Source organism: Crotalus tigris, unplaced genomic scaffold, assembly GCF_016545835.1.
Source record: "Crotalus tigris isolate CLP2741 ecotype Arizona unplaced genomic scaffold, ASM1654583v1 scf7180000024417.1347922, whole genome shotgun sequence".
NCBI classification, from domain to species: domain Eukaryota; kingdom Metazoa; phylum Chordata; class Lepidosauria; order Squamata; family Viperidae; genus Crotalus; species Crotalus tigris.
Window position 1 is genome coordinate 359,225 of NW_024100583.1, and position 25,067 is coordinate 384,291.

Consider the following 25,067-nt stretch of genomic DNA (forward strand, 5'->3'; position numbering starts at 1 on the left):
TGTTAAGTGGATCCCTGCAATTGTTAAGTTAGTAACACAGTTGTTAAGTGAATCTGGTTTTCCCATTTAAGTTTGCTGGTCTGAAGGTCACAAAAGATCACATGAGCCTGGAATACGGCAACCGTCATAAATATGAGTCAATCGCCAAGTGTCTAAATTTTGATCATGTGACCCATTGGAATGCTGCAAGGGTCGTAAGTGTGAACAATGGTCATAAGAGATGATTGATGGAGAGAGAGAGAGAGAGAAATTGATAGAGAGATAATAGATAGAGATGATAGGTAGCTGGTAAGGTAGGTAGGTAGGTAGGTAGAGATAGGTAGATTAGATAGAGAGAGAGATAGGTAGGTAGAGATAGATAGATACAGATAGATGATACACACAGAGATAGATAGATAGATAGATAGATAGATAGATAGATAGATAGATAGATAGATAGATAGATAGATGATAGAGAGGTAGAGAGAGAGAGAGAGAGATGATAGATAAAGAGATGATAGCTGGTAGGTAGGCAGGTAGAGATAGATAGATTAGATAGAGAGATAGGTAGGTAGGTAGGTAGGTAGGTAGGTAGGTAGGTAGGTAGGTAGAGATAGACAGACAGACAGACAGATAGATGATAGATGATAGATGATAGAGGGATAGAGATAGATGCAGATAGATGATAGAGAGATATAGATAGATACATGATAGACAGAGATAGATACAGATAGATGATAGAGAGATAGATAGATAGATAGATAGACGGACAGACAGACGGACAGGATATATATAGAGAGATGATAGATGATATATATATTTTCATTGCTGTTGTAACTTAGAAGAGTCACTAAACAAACTTGTAAGTCGAGGAAAATACAAAAAGGGGGGGAAATAGAACATAAACATTAAAAACAATAATAATAATAATAATAATAGTAAAGTTGGAAGGGACCTTGGAGGTCATCTAGTCCAACCCCCTGCTCGGGCAGAAACCATTAGAACCATTAGAATATTACAGTCTTAAAAACTACTTGCTTACAATTAATGTCCTTTTTATCCCAATTATACCCTGACCGTGGATTGAAACCAGTATTTTGAGAAAGGTTTCTGTTTTCTGCTTTAATCCTTTCACCTACTTCAGGTTTTCTTTACCCTTAGAAAATACCTTCTAATCATCTAAATTTGTCTTGTCAGGTAATTCTTATATATATATATGTATGTATGTATATATGTATATATGTATGTATGTATATGTATGTATATATATGGGAGCCATTTTGGATTTATATATCAGGGAGCCATTTTGGATTTATATACCAGGGAGCCATTTTGGATTTGCTTGGATTGACTGACGATGGAATTGATTGACCTCTGTCCTGTTTGTTTTGGCAGAAAGAGTGAGTATGCACTTACTACACAAAGTGCTTACATTAGAAATGCCAACATTTTCTTCTTTTCAGAATGGCTCAACCAACAGTTGTCCTCTGACATCTGTTGAAGCACCCACAGATGTGGTCCCATCACCAGGAGCTTCCAGTGGAACTATTCCTCCTCCACCTCCTCCACCCCCACTACCACCTGCCTTTGGCGTTCCTCCACCCCCACCTCCACTACTTGGACTACCTGGAGGTCAGCGCTCTCTTCCTCCTCCTCAATTGCTGCCTTTCGGATTGAAACCTAAAAAAGAATTTAAGCCTGAAGTCACCATGAAAAGAATCAACTGGTCCAAGGTAAGACAAGGAAGATTCCAGAAAGAGTGCAGAGAAGAGCAATAATATCACTTTACAAGGCCTTGGTAAGGCCACACTTGGAATACTGCATCCAGTTTTGGTCACCACGATGTAAAAAAGATGTCGAGACTCTAGAAAGAGCAGAGAAGAGCATCAAAGATGATTGGGGACTGGAGACTAAAACACATGAAGAATAGTTGCAGGCATTGGGTATGTCTAGTTTAATGAAAAGAAGGACTAGGCGTGACATGATAGCAGCCTTCCAATATCTCAGGGGCTGCCACAAAGAAGAGGGAGTCAATCTATTCTCCAAAGCACCTAAGGGGAGGACAAGAAGCAATGGATGGAAACTAATCAAAGAGAGGAGCAATCTGGAATTAAAGAGAAACTTCCTAATAGTGAGGACAATTAAGCAGTGGAACGGAAGTTGCCTACTGAAGTTGTGGGTATTCCATCACTGGAGGTTTTAAAGAAGAGATTGGACAACCATTTGTCTGAATATGATATATAAGGTCTCCTGCCTGAGCAGGGGGTTGGACTAGAATAGAGATCCCCAACCGTTTGGGCACCAGGGACTGGTTCCGTGGAGAGAGATTTTTCCGCGGATCGGAGGGTGCATGGTTTTGTGTGCTGCCTGCATCCCACGGATGGAGCTTTGTTTGTGCGGACCAGTTGCTGGCATGCTGTAGCCCGGTAGTGGTCCACGGACTGGGTGTTGGGGACCCCTTGGACTGGAAGACCTCCAAGGTCCCTTCCAACTCTATTCTGTTATTTTGAATAAAATAACTGGATTTTAGGCAGTTATATCGTGTCCCAACCAGAGCTAGAGAAGCTAATATCTGAAGGACTTTTATTGTCGGGCCGACTTTATTCATGCTTCTTTTCACCAGTAAAGCATTGTTCTTCGTTCCTGCTGGTAGTTGCTTTTTTTCAACGAAATCTCGGCCTAGGACGTCGTAACATTTATCCTATTTACTCCCATTATTGCCGACAGTTTGCTCTTTCGGTCTCTGAAATCGTCTCATGCGGGATAATTTTTTTTAACTGATTCATTTTACGACATGAGGGATTCTTCTGGTTTACAAAATCGTTCAAGTGGCAAAATACGTGAGACGTTTTCGGTTCAAAATCGTGTAGGTTCCAGCCTAAAAAGGCAGCAATCTTTCAGCAAGGAAATGTGTAGTAGAATTTTATTTTATTTTTTATTTTTTTAAAAAATAAAGGGTATTGTCTGAAATGGTATGTAGGGTTTCCTGCCTGGGCAGAAGGTTGGACTAGAAGACCTCCAAGGTCCCTTCCAGCTCTTTTATTCTGTATTCTAAGGAAGCAAAGTATCTCATATTTATTTATTTATTTATTTATTTATTTATTTGCAAATATTTATATGCCGCCCAATCCCAAAGGACTCAGGGCGGCGTACAAGGTTAAAAACAGTCATAAAACAATAAATTAATCCAGTCATACCGCGAGTCCGATCATATCCCGGCCACCCGGGGACATCAGCCCCAGGCCTGTCGGAACAGGAGAGTTTTAACGGCTTTCTTAAAGGCCGGCAGGGTGGGAGTAGTTCGAACCTCGGGGGGAAGTTGATTCCACCAGGTCGGAGCCACCACAGAGAAGGCCCTTCCCCGAGGGCCCGCCAGCCGACATTGTCTGGCCGACGGGACCTGAAGGAGGCCCAATCTATGAGATCTCACCGATCTCTGGGAGCTGTGCGGCAGAATGCGGTCCTGTAAGTAACCTGGCCCTATGCCATGAAGGGCTTTGAAGGTGATAACCAACACCTTGAATTGCGTCCGGAGACCCACAGGAAGCCAGTGCAGCTCGCGGAGGATAGGTGACACATGGGCGTACTTTGGCGCGCCCACAATCGCTCTCGCGGCTGCTTTCTGAACCAACTGCAGCCTCCGAACGCCCTTCAAGGGTAGCCCCATGTAGAGCGCGTTACAGTAATCCAGTCTTGAGGTGACAAGGGCATGAGTGACTGTGAGTAAAGCCTCCCGGTCCAAATAAGGCCGCAACTGGTGCACTAGGCGAACCTGGGCAAAGGTCCCCCTGGCCACAGCCGATAGATGTTGTTCCAAATTTAGCTGTGAGTCCAGGAGGACACCCAAGTTGCGTGCCTGCACTGAGGGAGGTAAATTTGCCCCCCCCCAGGACTAAAGATGGACCATCCAGTTGGCCTTTGGGAGGCAAGACCCAGAGCCACTCTGTCTTGTCAGGGTTGAGTCTAAGCCTGTTCACCCCCATCCAGACCCTCATCCAGACCCATCCAGACCCTCATACACTGCAGGGTGGAGATAAATTCCAAGATACTCAGTGAATGAAATTTTAGTTTGCAATCTTAAGACCTAGCAAGCTGTGACAGTGGAGATGTACGTTGGAAGGGAGGAAAGTGCTGCATCATTCTTCTTTCATGGGTGTTGGGTTGCTATCGTGCAGATGTTGAGCCTCAGTTTTGCTTCCCTCTTGGTTGTTCCTCGGTTTCTTAAGTTTCAATGCCCGGCCTTAAAACTGCCGTTGTAAAAAAAAATCCACATTTTGTGATGTCTTTGAAAGCAATTGCTGTTCTGTGTTTTGAACTCGTCTAACTTTTCAGGTCAGTAATAAACCTTCATGAATCTATAACAAGAGTTGGACGCGACCTTGGAAGTCTTCTAGTCCAACTTGCTTGCTGAAGCAGGAAACCATTTCAGACCAATGGTTGCCCAGTATATTTCTTCCTGTTCAGAGTTATCGGAAGTCAGGTGGTAAATATAGAAATATTTCTGACTTCTTCTGAGCCACAATCAGTTGAAAGCCCCACTTCAAACGGCAGTGGAATTAGCGTGAAAAGTAAACCTGATTTATCATTAGTATAACCTTAAAAGGATCTCTTTAAGGAAGAGGATGCCAACGCTACTATGGTCTACATATCTTCAATAATCTTAACATCTCTAATATGTTTTATTCTGGCCCTGGACTGTGTTCTAATCCAGGGGTCCCCAACCTGTAGGCCACGCCCAGTAGTGGGCTGTGGCTTGCCGGCCACCGGGCCATGGGACACCCCCTCAATTGTGCTAGCACCACGGGGCGCAAAAGCCAGGCACCGCCGCGCCATGGGGCACAAAAACGCCGCCGTAGCGCCGCGGGCGCAGAAACAAGGCACTGCGCTACGGAAGAACAGGGTAGGGCTAGTGAGCATCACACGGGCGCTAGCCCCACCCCGTTTGTGGTGCGCGTGTACTCGCGGCCCCACGCACACGCCCATGCACGCAAGTAGAATGCTTCCCCCTCCCTTTTCCTCCGGTCTGCCAACCGACAAAAGTTGGTGACCTTTGTTCCAATCAGTAAGGTTCATCGATTGAGCAATATCCTATTTCTGTTCACTCCTGATTTGGAACTAGGTCAGAAGTACTGACCTTGTTTTAATGCTTTTTCAAAACAGTTGGTAAACTGCCCAGAGTTATCGGAAGTCAGGTGGTAAATATAGAAATATTTCTGACTTCTTCTGAGCCACAATCAGTTGAAAGCCCCACTTCAAACGGCAGTGGAATTAGCGTGAAAAGTAAACCTGATTATTATTATCATTTTGATGGGCATCCGATATTTTAAAGGCTCTGAAGGAGTTACAAACACAGATTTTATCCTATAAACCTACCCACACCCTTCAAAAGGAGACCAGTTTTTCCACTCAGGAATCTGCAGGCTACAGTTGGCGGGTGGCCTTCCCATTGCCATCAACCACGTGTTTTGCAATCCTAACGAAGTGTGGCATTCACGATAACAGGAAATTAAGATGCTCTATTTCCTTTGCAGATAAGCCCCCAGGAAATGACTGAAAACTGTTTCTGGGTAATGGCCAATGATGGAAAATACGAAAGTACCGATTTGTTATGCAAGCTGGAACTTACCTTTTGTTGTCAGAAAAACGGTAAGTTAATTATTTTTTTTTTCTGATTTAAAGCCTCCTTTTAGAAAATGAGCCTATTTTATTTTCAATAAACACCTGCAGCTCTTGCCACCGCAGCTGATGAATGCTTATGTGTGTCATATGATAATTGTTACATTAATAACTGAGGTTACAATCATTTATAACTGCAGCACACACAGAATAGAACTTAGCCCATAGTATTATTTCACTTTTCCATTTAAGCTCCCCTTGTATAATGCAGTTAAGAAAAGCATGCACTTAACTGCCGAAATGTGTCCACTGAGCTGTTAAAATTACTGTTTACTCTGTTATAGACTATGGGAAGTGTGACTAAAAGCTGAGAAAATATACCATGTATTTTAGTTATGAGCCATCATTTGTTGGGAGGCCGATTGTTTGGGGCTAGTTCTTTTCAAGGTACGCTAAGCCCTTTTGAAAAAATAATTCTTGCCATGTAATATACCTAGAAGGAGTGATGACCAAAGGAAGTTACTTTAAGGTACATTCAAACTGAAAATATTCTAAGAACAGCAGCACAGAAAATGCAAAAAGGGAATTCTATTTACTATTTTGTCTTTGAAAATGACGTTCAGGGGCCGAGACTACTCAATGTATTTACTTCCTGTGTAAGTAGAAAGTGCCCACTGAAATATTAGCTTGGTGCAAATAAATGGAATGGAATGGAATGGAATGGAATGGAATGGAATAGAATAGAATAGAATAGAATTAGAATGGAAGGGAATAAAATGGAATAGAATAGAATAGAATAGAATAGAACAGAATAGAATAGAATAGAACAGAATAGAATAGAATAGAATAGAATAGGAATGGAATTAGAATGGAAGGGAATAAAATGGAATAGAATAGAATAGAATTAGAATGGAAGGAAATAAAATGGAATGGAATAGAAAGAATTAGAATGGAATGGAATGGAATAGAATAGAATTAGAATGGAAGGAAATAGAATTAAAATGGAATGGAATGGAATGGAATGGAATGGAATGGAATAGAATAGAATAGAATAGAATAGAATAGAATAGAATAGAATAGAATAGGCCAAGTGTGACTGGACACATAAGGAATTTGTCTCGGGTGGATAAGCTCTCAGTGTACATACAAGCAACAAGTGATAAATCGTGATCGTAATCATCCTAAAATTGCATTCATCATAAATCAAAAGACACGACACTTAGTGATGGTCATCGGATGCTAAATAAGCAATCAACATAAATCATACTAGGGCACCAAATAAAACAATTAATATAAATCGTAAGACACAAGCAACAAAGTTATACTCATAAGAAGATAAGGAGATAGGTAATAGGAAAGATGAGAAGAAGAATAGTCATATAGCCTTACTAGGTAGTTTGACAGTGTTGTATAAGTCGTCCTCAGGTTATGACTGCACACAAGCCCACAATTACAGTCCTACGCTCATAGGATTGTACAGTAGGTCACCATGTGACCAGACCTGATTTTATGTAACCAAAGGTGGCATTTCTACTGTACACTTTTCCCAAAAGGTTTCCACAATTTTTGGCCACTACTATAGGTTGTGTTGGAGTTTTCATTCATGATTGGCAAATCTCATATTCCCTAAGACTCCTCACCATTATCCTGAGTTGATTCAGGATAACCTGTAACACCCTCTCATCAGCAATGGGTAAAACCTGAACACAATGAATTATACAACTTCAGTCCTCAGGTTGAAACTACACTGAAGCTTAAATTCTATGCAAGGGCACTAATATGAACATTTCTGTATGTTTAACACACACACACACAACATTTGTCGTGACAGTGAAAAGAGACGAAGGCTTTGACGAGAGGAAACCTATTAAACGAATCAAAGAACTGAAAGTCCTGGATCCAAAGATCGCGCAAAACCTTTGTAAGTAAATCGCTGTCATTATTTGGAAAAAAAAAATGGAGTTTAATATTACTTTTGGAGTTCAATTTGATTCTTCTTTGTAATATGGCTTTGACGGAAACAACTCCCAGCAACGGGTAAATGGGGAAGGGATGAAAACGAAGGCAGACAAGTTGGAAAATAACTCCTGTATGTTTAGTATTCGTTTTTAAATAAAGCTAATTGAAGCTTTTGGTTTTAAAGTTGTGGGTGCTCCATCGCTGGAGGTTTTCAAGAAGAGACTGGGCAGCCATTTGTCCCGAATGGTATAGAGCAGGGGTGGGGAACCTTGGCTCTTTTATGACTCGTGGACTTCAACTCCCAGAATTCCTGAGCCAGCCATGCTGAGGGGAAAGGGAGAGGTTTCCAAGCTGAGCCATGTTGGCTCAGGAACTCTGGGAGTTGAAGTCCACGAGTCATAAAAGAGCCAAGGCTGCCTACCCCTGGTATAGAGTCTCAAGCTTGAGCAGGGGGTTGGACTAGAAGACCTCCAAGGTCCCTTTCAACTCTGTTCTTTTGTTAAAATTGGAGTTTTCTTTTAGTCTGTATCTTTCGGCACTCCCGCTTTTTTCTTCGGTGCATGTTCTTTTATTTTTTCTTTTCCTTATCACCCCTGTTTTCATCTCATGTCCTTTCATTCTTTTTTTTTTCCCCTCCTCAGTTTGGTTCTGATAACGTATTACTCCTATGTGGAGTCTTTACCTAATTGCATTTATTTACGATCAGAGACTCCTCTCTGGAGGTGGGTGCGGAATAAATCCATAGTAAAAAAGATTAGTAATTATGACGTAAAGGCCACTAAAAATGAATAGGCCACTCTTCTACCCCATTTCAAATAAAGATCACATCCAAGCCTGTTAAGGGCAGATTTTATTATGTTTCTGGACAGGGACAATAGCTTTTAGTTTCCTTCCCCAATTATCTTAATGTGGTTTGCTTTGATAGCACTGGTATATTGTAGCTTAGTTGCTATGAGTATTCTGTCACTCCTACTATTACTGTTGATGTCCTATTCCCTCCATTCCTCCCTCCCTCCCTTCCTTCTTTCCTTCCTTCCCTCCCTCCCTCCCTCCCTCCCTCTGTACCTACCAGCCTTCCGACTTTCCTTCTCTCCCTCCCTTCTCTCTTTCTCCTTCTTTCCTTCCTTCCTTCCTTCCTTCCTTCCTTCCTTCCTTCCTTCCTTCCTTCCTTCCTTCCCTCCCTCCCTCCCTCCCTCCCTTCCTCCTTTTCTCTCTGTACCTACCAGCCTTCCGACTTTCCTTCTCTCCTTCCCTTCTCTCTCTTTCTCCTTCTTTCCTTCCTTCTTTCCTTCCCTCCCTCCCTCTCTGTAGCTACCGACTTTCCTTCTCTCCCTCCCTTCTCTTTCTCCTTCTTTCCTCCCTCCCTCCCTCCCTTCCTTCTTTCCTTCTCTCCCTCCCTTTTCTCTCTTTCTCCTTCTTTCCTTCTTTCCTTCCCTCCCACCCTCTCTGTACCTACCATCCTTCCGACTTTCCTTCTCTCCCTCCCTTCTCTCTATTTCTCCTTCCTTCCTTCCTTCCTTCCTTCCTTCCTTCCTTCCTTCCTTCCTTCCTTCCTTCCTCCCTCCCTCCCTCCCTCCCTCCCTCCCTCCCTCCCTCCCTCCCTCCTTCCTTCCTTCCTTCCTTCCTTCCTTCCTGTTTGGAAGCCACAGCCTGCTTTCTTCTTAACTCACCTGCATATTTCTTTCCTCATCCTGTTTTTCCAGACCTTCCTTGTCTCTCAAAGCAGATGTGAGACTTGGTTCTCACACAGGAAAACGCATCAATCAAGTTGGTCCTCCTCCACCTTCAAAAAAGCTGTCTCTGAAAACACTTCAGTGCTTGAAGTGTTTAAAAGTGCTTAATAAAAACATACTGAAATGTCTTTATGTGTGTTTGTGTTGTGTTTAGCTATTTTCTTAGGGTCGTTTCGAGTGCCTTACGAAGAAATAAAAATAATGATTCTGGAAATAGATGAAACCCAGCTGTCAGAATCCATGATCCAGGTGTGCAGTAATTTGATTAACAGTTTTATAGACAAGTATTCCTAATAACTAGATCTTCATAAAATCTACCACATTTGTAGTAAAATATAGGAAAGTCATGGACAAAGTAACGTGCACAACCAACCATACTTTTGTATTTATACAGTATGTCAGTACAATTTGGTATTGCCACCAAAGATGGCAGATTATACCTTCTGTATTTGTTATACTTATACCATTTTTGTTAAGATAATGGACCTTTTAATGTTTGATAACTGTTTCGTTTATACTATGTGTATCAGCAGAATTCTCTTGATAGGACAGTTGGACAGTTTAAAATGGAATAAATAGCCTACTGCATTTGACATTTATCTCTTAGCATTTTTAAGGGGTCCTTAATTTTTCAATAATAAATACTGTTTCTTTACCGTGTACCTTCTTTTTTGTATGAGTAATCATGCAATATAAAGGGGATTAAAAAAAACCAATGGACATTTTCATTTTGTATCTTTTCCATGGAATGTAGAATTTAATAAAACATCTTCCTGACCAAAAACAACTCAATGAATTATCCAAGTTGAAGAACGAATATAAGAATTTGTCTGACCCGGAGCAGTTCGCTATCGTGGTAAATAGATTGATTCATTTCAAAATACGGTTTTAAGATTCTGTATTCTTTTTTTAAAAAAAAAAACAGTCCTTTTCTGTGAGTTTTGCACGGTATTCTGTTTGCTTCTTTTGGGTAGCTGGTAGTCAGGGATGAGTTAATCTTCCGTGGTATTAAGTTTCTGATATGACTTTTAACCAACTTCTTCAAGTCATTTTCTGACAGGAGAATTTTTAAGGCTTTGCTCTTGTCACCGAGACAGTGAGTGAGACTGTTCTGATATTTTTGAATTTCCGCCTCTGTTATTTCTGCTGCTGTGCTAACCTGCTTGCTTTTCAATTTCTAATTATAAGTGTGAGACAAAAAAAAAAAAAGGACGAGGCAGCCTCGCCATGTTTTTAAAATAATTACAAGAGAATAAGTCTTCTATAACACACTGTGACCTGCGTGGCAGTAAACGTCTCATAATTATATTAATCCCGTGTGCTGTCCAAAGCACTTGAAAAGAGGCTTCATTGCACTTGTGTCAGAAGCAATGAAGTGCTTCCGGGTTGAAAGGATTAGCTGGTGGCCTCACCATTTCCTCGGCGGATGTCCAGTTGCCAGCTCCTTTCATGTCCCCCGGAAGCAGCTGGAGTGAAGGACGGGGACTCAATCCTGCTCCACAACGGCTTTCGGGTCTCAAACATGGGCTTGCTAACCTCCCGCCCAGCATTGCAACCACTTGAGCCACCGTGCTCGTAAGTGGCTTCGTGACATCTAAGAAAACACACAGAAGACCCCTGTTTCTGAATAACTGAGCAAGGTGTGTCTTTGGCCAAGTTGGTGCAAATGAACTGAAACTGACACAATTCTGCACAGCCACCTCTTGGCTGTTCTCCTTGCTGCTTGCAAAACACCAATGCTGTAGCAACTATGACGCCCCGATAAACATTTGGCAAACCAGCATCTGTTAGATTGATCTATCGATCACTTCATTTTATTTTGCTCTCTTAGTCCAACATAAAGTGCAGCCCAATAAAAGTTAAATCTCAAGAGTACAAAATGTTTCCGCAACATGGAAAAAGCCTACAACGGCCATGTTAGATGATTGTAACATAAAACTAACTTACTATAAGATATCTAGGGGAGGTTTAATATCTGATGAATATATGCGTGCACATAAAATGTGTTTACTATAAAACTCCTGTGAGAGTAAAATCTATAATCTATAAAAGTAAGCCTGTAAACCTAATAAGTTTGAAATAATGGCTAATAAGCTTTCTGTCAGGGGCCATAGATCATTGGCAATCATCATAGCAACTAATGTATTGTTCCACCATTGAGTTCGCTTTCTCGGCTGCTCCATTTGTATTTGGATGAAAAGCTGACGGTAGTCCTTGTGTGACTCTGATCGGCTTAAGGAAGTCCCTCCAAAACTTTGCAGTAAATTGGACTTCTCTATCCGAAACAATCCGTTTTGGTGCTCCTTGAAGATGGTATATATCAGTGGTTCTCAACCTTTTTAATGCCGCAACCCCCCAACCGGTCATAAGTCGAGGACTACTCAACCGGTCGTAAGTTGAGGACTACTCAACTGGTGCGGCACCGTTTGCAGAATGGGGCTTTTGGCGGGCTCAGCAGGGCAGAGACAGCCTGGACAATTCATATTGGCTTTTGAAAGCCAATAGAATTAGACTCTATTCAAGAGAGTCTATTCTATTGGCTTTCAAAAGCCAATAGAATAAAAGGGAGTAGCACAGCTAAGGAAAAGGGGGAAAAAATGGCGGACTGTGTTGTTTGGCGATCCCTGTGAAATGGTCGTTCGACCTCAAATGGGGTCCCGACCCACAGGTTGAGAACCACTGGGTTAAATTTTCCCGGAGCCAGGAATCATTTTTTTAATTCCTAAGTTTTTTTTTTTTTTGTCAACGGGCTATCCGGTTCAGACGGTTTCGCCTGCACCTGGCCTCCAGGAGTTATCCGAGAGATTTACTGTGGTGGTGGAATGATGGAGTTCACAATCTCCTCACAGCGACTTTTATACTGGGGCATTCTGGACAGGGCGTCAGCCAAGAAATTTTTTCCCTCTGGGAAATATTTGAAAGTAAAATTGAAACTGTTAAAATACTGCGCCCAACGAATTTGTTTGGGAGACAACTTACAGGGGGTTTTCAATGCCTCTAAACTTTTATGATCAATCCATACTTCAAAAGGCACCTTGCCCCCCTCCCTCGAGGAAATGACGCCAAGTCAGCAGGGCCCACCGGAATGGACTAGATGACCTACAACAGGCATGTCAAACTCGCGACGTCACGGAGCTTTTTCTCCGTTGTCGGCAATGGGGTGGGCGCGGTTTTGGGATGACGCGTCCGGCCTGCGAGCCGCCAGTTTGACACCCCTGACCTATAAGGTCCCTTCCAACTCTGTTATTCTATCGTGGAGACTCTCAGTCATCCAGGTCATAGTTACCCCAAAGATGCTTTTTTCAGGAGGCAACTGGACTCTCTTGTTTTACTTTGAAGACGTTTTGCTTCTCCTCCTTCTTCAGCTCTGACTGGATGGGGGGGTGGTGAAATGGAAGGATTTATACTCCTTGCAGACAGCTGGTCATTTGCATTGTTTTAGAGAATCGTTGAGGCCACTTGGAGGTTTATCTGTCCTCAGGGTCACCTGAGTGGTGCAAATGGGTGTGGAGCCTTCTTGGAACTTCTGAAAGGACAGTGTTGTAGACTGAAGATCGATGATGTCGTATCCCTCCCCCTCTGTTGAGAGAGGACTGTTCAGTTGTGACCTAGATGGCCTCTTTGACCCTGTTATTCTGTATTCTGTAGTTACCTTGAAGTAAAAGAGAGATCGTCACAACATTCGCATGACCGTTCTTGATTTATCCAGTCTCTGGATCTATCAGGAATCCTTGTATGTATCACGACTGTACAAAATTGTCAGGGGTGACACAGGTATTCTTCTCCTCTTTTCAACCAGATGAGCAGCGTAACGCGACTGAGGCCACGGTTGGGTGCTATTCTTTTTAAGCTTCAGTTTGAGGAGCAAGTGAATAACACCAAGCCTGAAATCATGGCTGTCAGCACAGCCTGTGAAGAGATAAAGCAGAGCAGGGGCTTCAGCCAGCTTCTCGAACTCGTCCTGTTAATGGGGAACTACATGAACGCTGGATCGCGAAATGCCCAGACATTTGGATTCAACCTCTGCTCCTTATGTAAAGTGAGTATTTCAACAGCCTGTACGAGTGGAATCTGGTGCTTTAGTCAAGCCTTTGACGTATTGCTGCTGCTGATTACCATTTTCCCCCCTTGCCAATGGAATAATTATAAATATGTAAATTTGCCAAGATTCTTTCCTCCCCCTACCCATAAAATAGTAAATATTTATTTATTTATTTATGAGGCTTATATACCGCTTTAAGTGCAAGCACTCTCTAAGCGGTGTACACCAGTAAGCAATGTATATATATATATATATATATATATTTACATTGCCCCCAACAATCCGGGTCCTCATTTTACCTACCCCGGAAGGATGGAAGGCTGAGTCAACCTTGAGCCGGTGAGATTTGAACCGCTGACCTGCTGAACACAGCCGGCTAAAGTGGCCTGCAGTACTGCACTCTAACTGCTGCGCCACCTCGGCTCAATATCTGTTCTGTCTACCAACCGCAACACAATTTGCACATGAAATCAATTAATTTTTATGCTTCTCATCCAGTGAAGCAGAGAGAATGAATGCAGTTTTTAGAAAAAGCTCGTTTTCTCAATTAAAGAAAAAAAATCGCTGCCCCTATCTAGAGCAAATGCACGGAATGGGGACATCTGAGAGCATTTAAGGCTGGGGAAATGGAGAAGTTTTGAAAAGTGGAAATGCTGGTCCATATGATTACTTGTAAGGGCAGGACTGTCACAAAATCCCCCCTGAAAACAACGGTATATAAAAATGCACTTCTGCCCACTTTGTAGAATTTGATATGTCGGAAGAAACCAACCTTAATTGTACGCAGAGCAGACGGGCTATTACAGAAGTGTGTATGATAAATAAGAACAGGTAGGGTCAAGAATGAATGCGGATTGAATGCAAAAGTGAATGTATAAAAATAGAATGAGGTGGCTTTGATTATGTAGGGAGATTGAATTAGGATCAAATCACAAGACAACCTATTAAGGAAGAGCAAATGGAAAAAGAGGAAAAGGGAGAAAGCAGTAAACAACGAGTTGGTAAGATCCTTCAAAGCGGAGAGGTGAGAAGCTAAAAGAAGAAAAAAAATAATGGGTGAGCTGGTGTATTGGAAGCAAGAATGGCTTCAGGTGATAGAAAACAACGGATTGTTGTAAGGTAGGTATTGATCTGATGCCTGCATTTAAATATATTTCACTTTCTCTTTGTACATTTAATTTATCCGATGTACTCTTTCTGTGCTTGCACAACATGTACTGCAAATGACAGTAGCATGATGGGCACATACAGTATGTGATCTGTGCGCACATATTGTCAGCTGTAAATCAGTAACACTTCAGAATCCAAATCATTATTAAGGTTACAATTGAGAAAATAACCACTGTCTGAAGGCTTCAGGTTTCTCAAGCTCAAAGTATTTTGGAGGAAATTTGAAATATATTCGCCTGAACTTTATCTTCATAGATTATGGATTGGTATTCATACTGGATACAGTAGCATCCACAATGTGTATATATGTGTGCATGTTGTGCTTTCTTGTTGTTGTTAGTTGCAAAGTCTTGTCCGACCCATCGCGACCCCATGGACAACATTCCTCCAGGCCTTCCTGTCCTCTACCATCTTCTGGAGTCCATTTAAGCTCATGCCTACTGCTTCAGTGACTCCATCCATCCACCTCATTTTCTGTCGTCCCCTTCTTCTATTGTCCTCAATCTTTCCCAGCATTAGGCCCTTCTCCAGTGAGTCCTTCTCATTAAGTGGCCAAAGTACTTGAGTTTCAACTTCAAGATCTGGCCTTCTAAAGAGCAGCATTTTTTCTTTCCTTGTAGAACTGAAAGACACTTATAGGTTATTAGGTAGTCTCCATTCTATGACGCTTCTACATCCCAAGTCATAGACAGTCACTTGTCTGAAATGGTATAGGGTCTCCTGCTTGAGCAGAGGGCTGGACTAGAAGACCTCCATGATCCCTTCCAGCTTCTATTCTATTCTATTCTATTCTATTCTATTCTATTCCATATTTTCTATTCTATTCCATATTTTCTGTTCTATTCCATATTTTCTATTCTATTATATATATTCCATATTTTCTGTTCTACTCTCTTCTCTTTTCTTCCATATTTTCTGTTCTCTTCTCTTCCATATTTTCTCTTCTGTTCTGTTCTGTTCTGTTTAACTTGTGAGTCTAATTAAATCTAATGCCAAGTTAGAGAGTGAAAAATGAATGTGTAATAAGATGAAACGGAACTATATTAATTCTTTTACCAATGTATTGATTGTTGCCTAGTTAAAGGATACCAAATCAGCTGATCAGACGACAACACTGCTTCACTTTCTGGTTGAAATCTGTGAAGAAAAATACCCTAATGTTTTGAGCTTTCTTGAAGACTTGCAGCACTTAGACAAAGCAAGCAGAGGTCTGTATTAAAACTGATATTTATGTTTTGTTTTGTTAAACTCTGACCGCAATGAATAATTTCTGAACGGGAGAATTTTAAATTTGTAGCAGGCATTAACCTCTGCCTGCAGTTATGAATTTCCATTCACAGTTATTTCTATTTCTTTCAAGATGACTTTCCCTTATCTTAAATTAGCAGAGAATATGGAGGGGGAAAGTGATTATGTTTCAGATCACACCGTCCAGAGTACAAGAGTGTTACCATACAAAAAGCAGCAAACTGGGGAATTAAAATATTTTTCATGGCTTCCATGCATGCCTTTCAAATAAAAGGCTAATAATTGCAAAGTTGTAGGAAATTAAATCTGGTTTCACCTAGCGTCATGTCTTCATGTCTTTTTTTTTAAAAAAATCTTGCATTTCTACTCTTCCTGTGTTGTATCCGAGAAAGTCTTTACAGACACATTGTTTTTATGCTGTTGTCTGCTCTTGAAGTTTTTCTGTCTTAGCTTTTCATTCAGAAAGAAAGTAGGTGAACGATCAAGCCTGTAAGTAGAAGAAACAATGTGTGACAAATCAAAGCAGTCAAACAAGCCTAGATGTCCCCATGGTCATTAGTGCCCAGTCTGAAATACTATGCGGGCCTCTTTGTTGTTTGCATGTATCCTGGTGTGAATAAAATTGGAGATTAATTCCTTAAAAAAATGGAGATGGCGAAATATGTAATAGTGTATTATATGTTGGAAGAGAATATTCTGGCATCCATAGCTATGTTAGAAGTTTTCCATATTCATTCTGTTGGTTTTTTTTAATTGACCATTCCTACACTATTTACAATTGCAGGCATCTCATGGACATTTGGTCTCATGAGTAGATCCCTTTGAAAGAGATATCAGTGCTATAGGATACCTTAGGACAGGGGTCTTCAAACTTGGCCCTTTTATGACCTGTGGACTTCAACTCCCAGAATTCCTCAACCAGGCATGCTGGCTGAGGAATTCTGGGAGTTGAAGTCCACAAGTCATAAAAGGGCCAAATGTAAAGACCCGTGCCTTAGGATATAAGCAATATTCTGATAAGGAAAAGTGATGTTCTGATCTGTTAATGCTCAAGGAATTAGACATTTGGGAACATTGATCAGACACAACAGTTTTATAACAATTTGGGAGAAAATTTACTGGAACTAACAGGTCAGCTGTAAGATCTGACATAGTTCAGTGACTGAAGGATCAGATTATTAGGTACATGAAGTCAGGAGCAATAGCCAAATGTATGTCATAGGTTATATTTAAATCCCGGAAATAATAATATATTTGCAGGTTATAGAGAACATTTTAGACACAACATCTCATTCTTCCCTTTAGAATAAGTTCCATGGATATAATTCTTATTATCTTTGAATATTTAAAGCCATCTTTGATTTCCACGAGGCATGTTTAGAATCCTATATTGGCCATGAAAAAGGTTTTCATTTCTTGAAATAGGAAATGCATGCATTATCTTATTTTGGCTAAAGTAAGTTTTTTTTTATGCTATGAAACTGTAGTAGGCTGTGTATCCTATCCTTTAAAAATTATTAATCATTAAAGATGCATGTTTGTGGATTTAGTTTCAGCGGAGAGCTTGGAAAAGAGCCTAAAACAAATGGAAGGACAGATCAAACAACTTGAGAGTGATTTGAAGACCTTTCCTCAACCCGAAGATGTCCACGACAAATTTGTGACAAAAATGTCCATATCCTTTTGTTGTTGTTAAATAACGCCTACACTTTGTTTTCAAAAACATATTTTAAATTTATCTGCCTAACTGTTATTCCACATATAGTCCTCATTTTTGACGACACTAGTTTTTGATTGTTTAAATGACAAAGAAGCTAAATCCCACAACATTTTTTCTGCCATCTGGTGAGTGTTGGATAGTGGTTGTATTTGAATGGAGCTCAAACTTTCCATTGAGGGATACTCGTTCAGTTTGCCCATTCTGAATTCTCCTTAAGCTAAGCTTGGTTAGTATTTTATACAAATAACACCTGATTAATTTCCCTAAGCTTTTGAAGAGTATTTAAATTAATGTATTGCTTGATATAGACCAGGGGTAGGCAACCTTGGCTCTTTTATGACTCGTGGACTTCAACTCCCAGAATTCCTGAGCCAGCCATGCTGAGGAGAAAGGGAGAGGTTTCCAAGCTGAGCCATGCTGGCTGAGGGATTCTGGGAGTTGAAGTCCGCAAGTCATGAAGGGGCCAAAGTTTCCCCCATGCTGGTTCAGGGATTCTGGGAGTTGAAGTCCATGAGTCATGAAGGGGCCATAGTTCCCCCATGCTGGCTCAGGAATTCTGGGAGTTGAAGTCCACGAGTCATAAAAGGGCCAAGGTTGCCTACCCCTGATATAAACTATCCTACTTTATTCTAATAGTTCTTCTGCTAGGTTCCTTTTTTTTGTATTTTATTATTTTAGACTAACAAAACAAAACAAACATTACACACATTCACACGTAATATATCCTCTTTTGTTAACAGCAGTTTGTAGCAGTACTCTTCTATTCTTTACACTTCCCCCCTCTTTCTTCTTTGAAATATTTGTCCTTATTGCCCCATTGTTTCTTATTTACATTTTCCTTCTTTCATATTCTACTACTTACTAGGAATCCAACATTATTCATTGTAGTAACACTCATATTTTTTATAAGACTCGACCAGAATTCCATCTAAGCATGTAATCATACCAATATTCTCATATTATTTTAGTGCATATACTGTTTTTACTCTAATACTATTTCCAGCATTAAAATTCACCCCTTTTCGTCCAAGTATATTTATTTAATTTTATTTTTCTTTGACATATAACAACTATTATTATTAATAATAATATGGGTGTTTTTTTTTAGTTCTTACTTATAAAGGAAGTCCTTTGTGCCCTCTATGTGGAAGGAAAAATCTGAATTGACACAAGTAAAGCAGATAAAGTGTCATGTTTTTGTTGGTCCACATGTAGGTTAGTAAATCTGTGGAAGGCTACCAGATATCCTTTGTCTGGCTACTAAGTGCCAGTTTTTCAGTCATGTTTAGTAAGTAACAAAATAATTATGCTAACGATCTAAAGATCTTCAAAACCTTTAATATGACCATCTCGTTACTATTGATCTGTGACTAGTAAAACTGAGGTTGCATTTACAAAAAGGATGTAGGGTAAGACGCTCCTTCTGGCCTCTATGAGCTGTGTTTATTACAATTGTTTAATGCAATTGTATAAAAAGAAATTACCCTTTTTTTTTCCACCCTCCCTTCCTTCCTTCCTCCGAAATCATGCACAATTTTCCAATTATATTGATTGTGTTTAGAAAATTATGGCACCAGAATATGTTTCCCTGATCACATTTTAAAACAATTTTGCCTAAAAGCGCTACACTGAACATCCTTTTTTTTTTCCCCAGCAGTCAACAAGGCTTAATGATTTTTCCCTTTCTAATTTGCAGAGGTTATGAGTTTAAAGTGCAAATTAGTCTCTAACTCAATGGAATAGAATGATGAATATTCTCGGTTTCCTTTTAAATAGTTCTATACGACGGGCAATTCCCACATTGGAGAACTGGTAATATTGCAAGCTGTTGATCGTACTTTGTTCCAAGAGGAAAGACGACGAAATATTTCTTAATGTGAGATGCCAGTGTAACAACAGAGCCAGGCGTACATTGTAAGCTTATAAAACAAAACGTGGTTGGAAATGTCACAAAAATACATAAGCAGTCTAAGCTTAAATCCACCCGCGACGCTTAAACAGATGGTTTGATCTTTAAACACTGTTAAAAACGTAATAGCCTCCTGTTAACATTCCCTGTAGACAGAGAATAATTGGGGAACAGTGGAATTACATTCGTTCCTGGTAATGACTACGTGCTTGCTAATTAAAAAAAAATGTGTAGAGGAAAAATCGGGCATTTGATGCAAATGTTAGATGATCCTATATAGCATCGGTCACCTAGCTTTGCGGTTGGCGGACTGGAGGAAAAGGGGGAAGCATTTTATACGTGTGTGTGCATGTGCACAAGGGGTTGCAAGCATGCGCGTGCCGCAAATGGGGCGGGGCTCATGCCCGCGTGACACTCACTAACCCTGCTCTGTTCTTGTGTGGCGCAGCAGCGCCTTGTTTCTGTGCCCGTGGTGCGGCAGCTGCCATTTTTGCACCTTGCAGTGCAGCGGCGGCCCGTTTTTACACCCTGCGGCTGCAGCGCTAGCACAAGTGAGGACATGTGCACGCACTCGCGCGCACACTGGCCAGCCTGCCCTGCGGCCTGGTGGCCAGTAGGCCACAGCCCGCTTCCGGGCCACAGCCCACAGGTTGGGGACCCCTGCTATATAGCTTGAAGCTGTCTAGCTACTATTGTTATGGTTGGAAAATAGAATAGTTCAGTTTTACGAACTGCTCAGTAAAAAAAAAAAACCATCAGAAACGTTAAAAAGGCAAGGTAATGCTTCTTAAAATGTGGGAATGCTTTTCACATAACCTAAGCTTTTATTCTGTAGCTAACTCACTTGAGATCTTACAATCACAAACTATTGTGTTTACTGTACCTCTAGATTTGCAAGTCCCATGGAGGTAGCAAACAGCTTTTGAGTTCTTTCTGCTGCTGGTGTTTCAGGGTTTTGCAGAACTGTCTATTTACAGCTCTGCTTTTTTCTGGCATTTGGTTTGCCCTAGATCAGGGGTCTCCAACCGTTTTGTTTTGGCGGCCCGGTGGGAGAGGGAGGGGCGGGTGCCTTATGCGGGCAGGCACAAATGTGAATGTGGCCACACGTGCGCATGTGCATACAAACAGGCTGCGGGCAGGTGCACTATGCAAATGGGGCAGCGAGCATGCGCGCGAAGCTCTCAGCGACGGCGGTGCCTATGTGAGGCTTGTGCTGCCACCTCCAGGCTCGCAGTGAGGGTCGCGCAGTGCCACTCCCGGCGCAAGGCTCGTACCGCCGATCCCACACAAGGCTTGCGCCACGGCCTGCAGCAGTGCCGCCTTCGGTGCGAGGCTCGTGCCACCGCCCCGCGCAAGGACCACTCCCGCGGGCCACCTGTCACTTGCGGTTCTGCCGCCATTAGCGCAATACTAGTGGCGCTGCCGTTGCCCGTGCAACACTTGCAGCAATGTTGGCATGAGGGGGAGTGAGCATGCTCATGGGCACTGCCCAGCTACTCACACGGTCTGGCAGCCAAGAGGGACCACTTTTCTAGATGGGGACCTCTGCTCTAGATGGACATGTTGGAGAAGTCAACCATTAGTTCCATGCAAACATGATGGAGAAGGAAATCTGAATTACATGAAAGTATAACAGAATAACAGAGTTGGAAGGGACCTTGGGGGTCATCTAGTCCAACCCCCTGCTCAAGCAGGAGATCCAATACCATTTCAGACAAATGGCTGTCCGATATATTAAAAACTTCCAGGGATGGAGCGCCCACAACTTCTGGAGGCAAGTCGTTCCACTGGTTAATTGTTTTAGGTTACTCTTCTCCTTGGTTAGTTTCTATCCATTTCTTCTTGTTTTGCCTTCAGGTGCTTTAGCGACTAGGTTGACCCCCTCGTCTTCTCTATGACAGCCCCTCAAATATCGCCTTATCATATATGGGTAATAAAAGTATTGTCACGTTTGGGTGGCAAAAATCAAAAGGGCCCTCAGTCTTATGTACCTCTTTTGCTATTTAATGCTAGATTTAAACACTAAGTTAAACAAGGAGTAAGTATTTGAAAAGCATTTACAAACTTACCCTTAAACATGCAGGTATAATTTACAAAGTAATTTACAGCCAAAAAAAAAAAATAGGATGTAATACTTTAATGCTCCTCATTATCTTTTCTTTGGTCTTGTTTCGTATTTTGAAGGGCGTTTTAAATATAGCAAATCCATTTTTAATTGAATATTGATTTTATGACCAGAATGGTACATTGTCTGTTATATTTCACTTCCTTTTTCCTCGGATTTATTGCACATTCTTAACCACCCTTTCCTGGAAACATAAACCATATTTAGAAACACATGAATATGTTCACATGAATTCTCCTCCCTTCTGCCTAATAACAGAGGAAAAGGGAAAAAAGAGTGGAAGAAATGAAATCTCTCTTCTACAGAAAAATGGGGAGAGGAGAGAAGCTATGTTTTAACTAACTAGACCCTGATTAATTACTAGCAAGGATTAATCTTCAGGCTTATCTCCAAAGTTAACTGTAAATATTTTGACACCCACTTCCCCCATTTGAAGCTGATGGTGGCTGTATGTAAGGGGAGAGATTGGTGCAATACAAGTGTAAAAAATTGCTAGCAAGACTTGCTGTAATAAATGATCTCAGAAATGAAGATTTATATTTAGTGAAATTTTAGAAACGTTGCCTCATTAACAGCTAGACCTTTCCTTGATTTCTTAGCATGATATTTCATCTAGAATTTGTAAAAATGTTGGGAGCCTGGGGGCTGAACTATAAAAATAAAGCCAAACAATCTTAAACCATTTTTATTTTAATGCCATTTTGTAGAGACAAGAAAGCCTACAATGCTGTAATAGAACAACAACAACAAAAGTGTTCTATGCAATAATAAACTTAGTAAATTCTATGCCAAGATTTGGCACCGTAAACTCTTTGAAAATGTTGCACAGGAAAAAAGTATTAAGCACTTGCAATGAGTATATAGATATGTGAGTGGGGACTTTATAAAGAATTGATTTACATGCTTAGATTCCCCCCCCCCCAATTGCTTATAAAAAACATTCCCAGAATTTTAAGCCTTGGTGAAACATCTTTGGCAAACACTGACAGCTGTTGGCATGAAAATACATATTCTTTACCCATGTTTCTGGGCTAGTTTATGTGGAATAAATGATTCATACTGCATCAAAATCTTATTCTTTCCTTTCTAGCAAGCACTCCCTATACAAAGCCATTCTGTATGATTTCCTATTTGCTGATAAGGCTTTTTATCAGACCAGCAATGTCGCAACCTTTTCAGATCGAGCATCAAGGCAGGGGATCGCTAGTAAGATTTAAGATGCGTGATGGATTGTTGTACAGTCAATGTTTATTTGCAATTATCTATTTTGACGCTCCTTTTTTTAAAAAAAAATCTTTACTGGTTAAAGCTTGTAATAAAAAATGATGTACATAAAAAAAACCTTCCTGCTGCACTAGATAATATGTTCGTATGGATTATAAGTAGAAATATAACCAGAATCATTGTAGTAAAGAATTTTAGATAGATGATACATAAATAGGTAGGTAGACAGACAGACAGACAGACAGACAGACAGATAGATAGATAGATAGATAGATATAGATGTAGATGTAGATAGATAGGTAGATTAGATAGATAGATAGATAGATAGATAGATAGATAGATAGATAGATAGATAGATAGATAGATAGATATAGATGTAGATAGGTAGATTAGATAGATAGACAGACATAGGTAGGCAGTTAGAGGTAGATGGGTAGGTAGGTAGATAAAAGTAGTTAGGTGGGTAGAGATAGGTAGATAGGGGTGGATAGACAGAGATAGATATAGATAGATTAGAGATAGATAAATAGATAGGCAGAGATAGCTAGACAGATAGATAGATAGATAGATAGATAGATAGATAGATAGATAGATAGATAGAATAACTCATTTTTTTTTTACTGTGGGCACATTGGCACACATTAAAAAAATAAAATCTAGTTGCTTGCTTTCAAAGTGTACACATACATACACACATTTAAACATGCTAGATACAACATATGTATAGACCTACACCCTTACATATAGATAACATAAATATTAATCACTGCCCATCTTGAATACAAAGCAGAAAGTTAATTTGATAACTTTAGTGTCAAAACAATTTTCCTCCATCATTTTATACAGGGATAGCCCTTAATAAGTTGCTGGAATGCTTAATTACTGATTGCCTTAGTTTCCTATGAGAAATCCTTTTCTAAAAGATATTAAACACCAGTCTTATCACAAGAGAAAAGCTATTGTTGTGTGAGAGAGAGGAAAAGAGGTTATCTGTTACAGCACTCTTGTTTCTCGTGCTGCCCATTTTAGTACTTTCTGAATAGTCTCAGCAAGGCTTTTGAAAATCTCCGTCTTGGTTTATTTTAATACCGCTCTACTCTGAATATAACTTAACAAGCCTAACACAGCTTTCTTGTCCAAGCAAAAGAACAGTTCAAGCAACTTTCTACAATACACAAAAGCATGGAAAACCTGTACCGGGATGTCATGGAATATTATGCCATCGATTTAAAGAAAATTTCAGTAGAAGAATTCCTTACCGACTTGAGCAACTTCAAAACAATGTTCCTGGTAAAGCACTCATAACAAAACGAGAGCAGATGTGAAAGTCCTCCTGTCCCGTTATTATCCTTGATTGGTTTTTATTTCCCATCTTTGCCCCCAAATAGTATTTAATCCTAATCATTTGGGTACTTAGTGAGTAATCCTGTTCATCTAGTCCAGAGGTAGGCAACCTTGGCTCTTTTATGACTCGTGGACTTCATCTCCCAGAGTTCCTGAGCCAACATGGCTCAGCTTGGAAACCTCTCCCTTTTCCCTCAGCGTGCCTGGCTGAGGAATTCTGGGAAGGGTCTTTAAACTTGGCCCTTTTATGACTTGTGGACTTCAACTCCCAGAATTCCTGAGCCAGCATGGCTCAGCTTGGAAACCTCTCCCTTTCCCCTCAGCGTGGCTGGCTCAGGAATTCTGGGAGTTGAAGTCCACGAGTCATAAAAGCCAAGGTTGCCTACCCCTGATCTAGTGAATCTAATTACGTTTTATTTAGATTCCCTTTTGTCCTCGTCTCTGTGTGTTGTCTTGTTTTTAACAGGCTATTCATTAGATTTCTCTCCATCTCAAGCTGTACTCAACTCTTGAAGGTTATGCAGATGTAGCTTCTGTAGTTTTCCTGATGGCAACATAATACTGGTATATCACTGTTGTCTTCTGGAACTTACGGGAGTTGGGTAAGCTAGAAGACAATGTGACTGACCAGTTACTTCAGCGTATTGCTCAATTGTTGAGCAGCTACACCAAGATCCTTCTCCCTTCAGAAACACGAGAGAAAACCAAAGCTAAATTTGAGGTTTTGTTCACCTCATCATCATTCTAAGTTAGTACAAAAAACAGGCCAGGAGAACAAATCATGTAAGACAGAGGTCCACAACCTTTTGGGCACCAGGGACCAGTTCCGTGGAGGGGTTTTTCCACGGACCGGAGGGTATGTGGTTTTGTGTGTTGCCTGGGACTTTGCTTGTTTGTGCAGACCGGTTGCTGGTATGCTGCGGCCCAGTACTGATTCACAGACCAGGGGTTGGTGACCCCTGATCTGTGGACTTTATGACCAAGTGAGGATTTGAAGT

General features: G+C 40.9%; 1 protein-coding gene across 4 annotated transcripts in view; it reads left to right on the top strand.

The window, feature by feature from the left end:
* The window catches only part of DIAPH3 (diaphanous related formin 3), a 119,668-nt gene that overhangs the window by 34,150 nt on the left and 60,451 nt on the right, over window positions 1-25,067 (top strand). For 3 of the 4 annotated variants that reach the window (XM_039329829.1, XM_039329832.1, XM_039329830.1), the window contains 9 exons: window positions 1,443-1,712; window positions 5,511-5,625; window positions 7,427-7,516; window positions 9,442-9,536; window positions 10,042-10,143; window positions 13,087-13,326; window positions 15,578-15,707; window positions 17,298-17,422; window positions 23,851-24,015. In XM_039329829.1, the coding sequence (XP_039185763.1) occupies window positions 1,443-1,712; window positions 5,511-5,625; window positions 7,427-7,516; window positions 9,442-9,536; window positions 10,042-10,143; window positions 13,087-13,326; window positions 15,578-15,707; window positions 17,298-17,422; window positions 23,851-24,015 (1,332 nt within the window). The remainder of the gene's footprint in view (window positions 1-1,442; window positions 1,713-5,510; window positions 5,626-7,426; window positions 7,517-9,441; window positions 9,537-10,041; window positions 10,144-13,086; window positions 13,327-15,577; window positions 15,708-17,297; window positions 17,423-23,850; window positions 24,016-25,067) is intronic. The other variant, XM_039329831.1, reaches the window with a different exon arrangement.